General features: G+C 43.4%; 1 protein-coding gene across 1 annotated transcript; it reads left to right on the forward strand.

Annotated features, from left to right (window-relative positions):
• The first annotated feature begins 200 nt into the window (after nucleotides 1–200).
• LOC123160967 (cytochrome c oxidase assembly protein COX15) lies at nucleotides 201–5,749 on the forward strand. Its single transcript, XM_044578815.1, has 7 exons — nucleotides 201–556; nucleotides 1,146–1,462; nucleotides 2,123–2,348; nucleotides 2,423–2,668; nucleotides 2,752–2,862; nucleotides 3,203–3,334; nucleotides 5,199–5,749. Exons 1-7 carry the CDS (start codon nucleotides 308–310, stop codon nucleotides 5,367–5,369), a joined length of 1,452 nt encoding a protein of 483 aa, XP_044434750.1. The 5' UTR covers nucleotides 201–307; the 3' UTR covers nucleotides 5,370–5,749.
• Nucleotides 5,750–6,966: the final 1,217 nt, after the last annotated feature.

The raw sequence follows: 6,966 nt of genomic DNA on the forward strand, positions 1-6,966 counted from the left end.
GTGAGTAATAGAAAATGTTCACCCACAAAAAAAAGGGTAATAGAAAATGTTTAGGAACATTGCTTCTTTGAAGAAGAAGAAAAAAATGATCGATGTGTACAATGAGCCGAAAGTTCGTACTCGGCCTAGTCTAGAAGTCGGGCCAGCCCATTTCTGGGCGTGCACACCCGCACGCATTTTCCGTGTGTAATGGAAATGCACGACGTGACCAGCGCCTAAACCCCACAATTTTTCCACTTCTAAAATCTCCGGCGAGCTCTGCCTTCCGCTGCTTCTTCCTCCGCAAGCCACCGCGCAACCGCCTGCCATGATGGGGAGCAGGGTGGCCGCGTCGCTGCTCCGCCGGGGCAGGGACCAGGCATCCGCCCTGATGACGTTCCCTCGCCTCCCGAGGAGCGCTCCAGCTCCGCCCCCCGCTCCTCCTAGGGTTGGATCCTGCGGCGGCGGCGGCGGCGGCCGTCACCTCCCCCCGCCGCCACCCCCGCAATCGACTGGTGGCTTATTCGCCGCCTCCCGAGTTGCCTCGTACCACGCCTTCCGCTCTTTCGGCCCCAAGGTGAGCGTTTCTCTTCCCTTCCCCTCTTCCTCTGCTTGCGTGGTTCCTCTTGGTTACGCCATCATTTTCTAGGCGCGTGAGTCGTACAGTAATTTTCTATGATTCGAATGCCGAGACCGTTTTGTGAGGAGATTTCTGTCTAAAGTGGCATAATGTCGGACTCGATGTGAGACATTCTGGTTTAGAGTTTAACATTTGATCACGTTGTAGTGGAAAAGGCTATCTGATTGCTGTAATAAACTTGTAGTTGTAGCTCCAATAATGCTTAGCCGTGGTCATGCTTTAGTTTTTGCAGTCAGAGGAATATCGCACATGCCACTAACCTGATAATGGTGTCTTAGTCTGCTGCAATTACTCAACTTAAAACAGTTGATTGTTTTCCTTGGACATGTTGATGCCAAGGAGGGGCACTTGTTTTATGTATGGAACACATGCTCTAACTATACAATCAATTTTATTTACTTATAAGGATTGCACCATGTAGCTCATCACAATCATCTGTTTGAATTTCAATTTTCTCTTACAAAATGCTACACATGTTAAAAGTAATTTCCAAAATCTTACCGGTGCTTCATTTGCATCATGTTAGAGTTTTATGGGCCAATGCACACGGAAAATGTCTACTACTGCAGCTGCTCTGAATTCAAATATGGCAAACGCAACAGCAAATTCAGGACTGAAGCTGCTAGTTACCAAAGGGCCTCAAGCACAGAAGGCAGTTGGTATATGGCTCTTTGGATGTGCTGCCTGGGTATTCAGCATGGTCATACTTGGTGGAGTCACTCGGCTCACACGTTCGGGGCTGTCAATGACTGACTGGAAGTTCGCTGGGGGCTTGCCTCCAATGTCGGAAGAAGAGTGGCTACTGGAATTTCAGAAATACAAGCAGTCACCTGAGTACACGAGGTAAGAATGCAATTGCTGCATTCATTATTTATTGCTTTGCTCCGGTCTTTAATTTTTACTGTCCTCTCAGATGATCGTAGCATTTCAAGGAAGTCCCTATCTCATAGCATTGGTACCAGTGCCACTGATTTTCACGTCTCTTTTGCCTCAGTCCTTGACAAATCCCCTTGTCAATTTATGCATCTGAGAACAAGTGTTTACAACTTTAAGCAAAAACATGTCTTGGATATATAAATTGTTTGAAACGGAATGAATGATATTTCATTTCCTTAGTTTAACTGCTCCATAAGGATTGATTAATTGTCATCACTGGCACCACTAGAACATGCCTGTCAGATCACTTTCTAACTTGATAATCATAAGTTCTTAACACTAGCAACCTATATGAAGGTGCTGATGGAAGTTGTGAGAAAGTTTTGGCTTGGCTTTATTTCTCCGATCCAATTACTCTTTTAGAGAATGATATGATTTTGCTAGTTATTTGAGAAAAGTAACTCACACGCGACACATTTTGTAGGAAGAAATCGTAAGATTACTTTTGGCTCTAATTATTGTGAGATCTTTCATTTCTCTCATCTGTCATCTGTAATCAGTTGCATCTAGCTCTTTTTTTTCAACATTTCTGCTAATGTGACAGCATCATTTCATTAACATATCTAGGGTGAACAAAGGAATGAACCTTGAAGATTTCAAATTTATATACTGGATGGAGTATGCACACAGAATGTGGGGAAGAGCTTTGGGCTTTGTGTTTGCTGTTCCTTTTGCATACTTTGTTGCAAAAGGCTACGTTACCCGCCAACTTGGCGTCAGGCTCTCTGCTCTTTTTGCACTTGGCGGTGCACAAGGACTGATTGGCTGGTGGATGGTGAAAAGTGGTCTTGAGGTAAATACAAATGCCCTTGTTGAACTAGTATGTTTGTGGCTTGGAGGTTCACCACTCGTTTTTTCTGATATTAGGAACCAGCATCTGAGTATGTTGAACCAAGAGTTAGCCCATACAGGCTGGCAGCTCATCTGACCTCTGCATTTGTTATATATTGTGGTATATTGTGGACTGCTCTGTCAGTAGTAATGCCAGACCCTCCGGCTGAATCAATGAAATGGGTAAAAGGGGCAGCAAAATTTAGAAAGCTGGCAATTCCTGCCAGTGCTGTTGTAGGCATTACTGCCATATCTGGAGCATTCGTTGCAGGGAATGATGCAGTATGTCAATACTTCTCTTGCTCTCTTAAAAACTATGCTTAGCTTCCGTTTGCCCTGTGTACCTAATTATTTGTTATGACCAGGGGCGTGCATACAATACATTTCCGAAGATGGGTGACAGTTGGATTCCAGAAGATGTGTTCAGTATGGAGCCTTTTATTCATAATTTCTTTGAAAATACATCTACTGTGCAGGTAACATTTTGTCCGCAATCATGGTAGGAGTTTATAGCTCTGAAAATTATGCAGTGTTAAACTTCTGTTCTTAATTGGTTTGCACATTCATTCCCTTAGCCCCTTAATGTTTGAGTTATTCATTTTCTCTATGAAGTGTAACCTGGCTAGAATCAATTTTTTTATATATTAATCGATAGCTCCTTAGAAGAAAAGCATCGACCAATATTGAGAAGAGTCTTATAAGTACTAATTTCTTGGGACCAGTTCACTAATTCTTGTAGCACATAATCACCATCTTTTCACGCGGCGGAGAACTTGTTGCAGGTTAACATGTTTTTTTTTTTTTACATTCTTGTAGCTTAATCACCGAATTCTTGCTACAAGCACCTTATTGTCTGTGAGTGCCCTATGGCTGGCTGCAAGGAAAGTAGATATGCATCCAGCGGTCAAGTCTCTGGTTGGAAGCACACTTGGGATGGCTGCTCTTCAGGTATAGTTCACAAGTTGATTTGTTTGGCTCTTTTGTTGACATTGTGTTAATAATGTTTCAACTATCCATACAGTTCTGACTCATAAGCTGATTTAAAACTTAACTAGCAAACATGCCCGTGCGTTGCAACAGGAGAAAAAAAATATGACATTGGCCCTAAGCCATTTGTTCACGTTCAAATTGCCTTGTGGGTGTTGAATTGTAGATAGCAGGCCTGTTTCAAACATTAATTTGTCAATAACTTATGGTATAGAATTTTTGTTTGGAAACTATAGGTAAAAGAGTGATATCTATAATTCAGCGGTCACAAGTCGATAACCTAAAATTATGAAAATCATAGAACCAAACATGAAAAGATGATAATCTTGGGTAATCACTGTATGCAGGATGTTTACTTCAGCAGCTATGCTGCCCTTATTGTATATACCCAATGCATCAGTGCATGAGGGCAACTGAATGTTTGAGGCCAGTTATAAAGATCTTATGCATCAAAATATCATAACCCTACTATTTGCTTCCCTGGTCAAGAAACAATTCAAAACATGAATTACAACAGGACATCTTCGCTAAAACAGAGCTGAAATAGGAAGATTTCTCGATAATAATTAACATACATTAGAAACCTCTAATGGAGCTCCCTCACCTTGCCCTTCCCATTATCCTGTGTATAGAGCGGATCCATTTAATATGAGAATTTAATTTACCTGGCGGCGTGGCTTATACTCAAAGGCTTGTCGATGCATCACACGATTATGCCTCCGATGATGGGCCATGTCGATGTATCTGCTTGCATTATATCAATGCAATTTTGACCCGCCAACATGTGAAGAAAGGATATAGTAGTCTATAGATCACACATCTTGGCAGATTTGTAATTCTGAAAACATAGAGAATTTTGTTGTAGTCACACAGTTGTTCACTTAAAAACATAGAGAATTTTGCTGTAGTCACACATAATAAATCTCGGCGGATTTATTATAGAGAAATCTTCCTATTTCAGATCCATTTAATTGAACTCTTATCTTCATTAGCACGCATAGAAATTTTGCTGTAGTCACACATTTTGCGGGTGTTTTCCTTCCTTATTTTTCATCCTTATAAATGATATGACCCACCGCTTATATTAGAAAAATTAACATCTCTTTCCTCCTCCTTCCTTGTTTCTGTCGAGTCGTGTCCTCAAATTGTGAGGGATACATGCCTGTCTCATGAATCCGTTTAATAGCCAACCTCACATATGGAAAGCGTTATCCCTCTTTCCTTCCTTATTTCTCATGTAATTAGCCCCTCTTTCCTCCTTTTTTCTTATGTAATTAGGCTCTCTTTCCTTCTTCATTTATCTCTCAAGATCTCAAGTGATATCCGGAAAATTTAAAACGTATATAAATAAGATAGACTGGATATAAATAGGCGAGGTGGGAGTATATAGGAATCAACCTTATTTGATACTGGCAACACGAGCTAGCTCAGTTGGTCATGACGTCTCGTAGTGGACCAGAGGTGCTAAGTTCAATTCCCCTCACTAGCAAGAATTTTTGCCTCCCAGGGCCGCTAGAATCCTGGGCCGGATTCGCTGGGCACATGGGCTGGTTCGTTCTCGGTGACGAACGAAACTAACCGTAGGAAGACCAACGACGGGAGAAACAGGAAACGACCAAAGCGAAGACGACGGACCAAATTATGGGAGGAAGAAGCGATAGCCCATTTTATTATTAGGGAAAGATGACCTCTGTATAGCTGATGAATGATTTTATCTCATCAAACAATATGCCAAACCTAACATTTCGAACTGCAGCATTGAACGATTTTGTTACCCACACTAATACATGCAGTACTATTAACTGCACTGCCTATTTTGTTTCAGGTTACATTGGGAATATCTACACTTTTGATGTATGTTCCTACGTCATTAGGCTCAGCTCACCAAGCCGGGGCATTGACACTGCTGTCACTGATGATCCTTCTCACTCACACATTAAGAAGACCATCACCAGCTCTCTTGAAGTCACTTGCATCTGCTGTGAAATCAACCTGATACCACGCCATGAATCAGTCACCAGCTTATTTGGTATTTTTTGCCCTTCTAACTTGCACTGGCCCCCTTGTTTCTTTGGTTGCTAAAGTATTTGTAAAAAAAAAATCGATTCTTGGGTAAGGCTGCTTCATAGTTTTCTGGCGCCAATATTACAAACCCTTCTGAAAGTTCCTTTGATACTCCCTCTACCGAAATACATGTCGCTGGAGTAGCTGAGGGAGTATATCACAATTTTGCATGCAGTATCTCATTCTGGGGGTGCTGTCCAAAAGTGTGTGCTCCGATAGATCTTGTCTGCCAGAACTTTGTATGTACCAAAAGGCTGCCAAGGTTTGGTTCATCTATAGTATGCTCATGTGAGATTGTTATGTTTTGATCAACGGTATGGCCTGTACGTTTTCATGCACCTGAAAGTGTGCATTCTGCATGTGTGGATGTACCCCATCGTTTTACTTAGATGCAGTGACAGATGACACTTTTATGCTGCGATTTATAGCCCATTAAGGTGCTACTGAGATGGGAATATAAGGAACTTTGGATAATCTGTTCCTGATTATAGCAAAATCCCCTTGTGTTCCAAACATGCCCTTCGAAGTTAAAAGTGTTTTCGGACAGGTCTGTGAAGTCAAGCAACAAAGGTTGGTGTCGTGAGGACAATGGAAATGTTTGTTTTTATTTCATAAACAATGGGAGCGGATTTAGGGATGGTTGTTGGTTGTGGCAAAAATGACAGGATCATACCATGTCGGATCTCCAAAGTCTGAACCCATCTTGGAGATGGAAGCAGAGAGCAAATTTGGAGGCACCCCCTCAAGTCTCCAACACGTACAGTCATTGACGCACGCCACTGCCATCGTCACTGCCATGTGGTGATCTTCCCCTGCGATGCCAATATGCCACCGCCATCGTAGGGGCTGCACACGTACACTATCCGTCTACGTGCCTGTCTAGCTCTATCTATCTGTCTGCCCACCGACGCCGCTGACCGCACCGAATCTTCGTGTCGGCCGTCCTGATCCATGGGCAATGGTAGACGTAGAACAAAGTAGATATCCATCCTCCACGTACGCACGTCTACAGCACCGGGAGAACGTTAATCTGCACCATTACCGAAAAAGGCTTTCGCCCCGCTTTATAAATAAAGCAAATCGCCACAAGACATACAACCACAACAGGTCCACACACACACCACCCAAGTACCACAACAAAGTATTAAGGTTTTGCTGAGGGCACAGCTCAACAAGCCCGGAAGAAAGAGAAAAAACAAAGCCTGCCCAGTGCAGGCGATCTAGTCAGGCTCCGGCGGAGGCGGCGGCGGCGGGGGCGACAGGCGGACGGCCATCGAGCGGAGATCGGCGATGAAGGCAGAGATGGCGTCCCGATCCAGGGGGCGGCTAAGCGGCCGCCAAAGCTGCAAGAAACTCGAGAATTTGTAGAGAGCATCAGTAGCGCGACGAAGAGGAGTACGCTGGATCACTAGCTTATTGTGAACGGTCCAAAGCGTCCAGGCAAGGACCCCAACCTCGAGCCACCTAATGTGGCGAGAGGACGAAGGGGACAATTGGAGTTCAGCAAATAAGTCCGGGAAATTGGTGTG

Source organism: Triticum aestivum, chromosome 7B (assembly GCF_018294505.1).
Source record: "Triticum aestivum cultivar Chinese Spring chromosome 7B, IWGSC CS RefSeq v2.1, whole genome shotgun sequence".
NCBI classification, from domain to species: domain Eukaryota; kingdom Viridiplantae; phylum Streptophyta; class Magnoliopsida; order Poales; family Poaceae; genus Triticum; species Triticum aestivum.

Bases quoted from the DNA above. Each gene is read 5' to 3' on its own strand.
- LOC123160967 (XM_044578815.1), top strand. From the start codon at position 308: ATGATGGGGAGCAGGGTGGCCGCGTCGCTGCTCCGCCGGGGCAGGGAC. The intron at 557-1,145 runs GTGAGCGTTTCT...GCATCATGTTAG, and splicing joins TCCGCTCTTTCGGCCCCAAG to AGTTTTATGGGCCAATGCAC. The intron at 2,349-2,422 runs GTAAATACAAAT...TTCTGATATTAG, and splicing joins TGGTGAAAAGTGGTCTTGAG to GAACCAGCATCTGAGTATGT.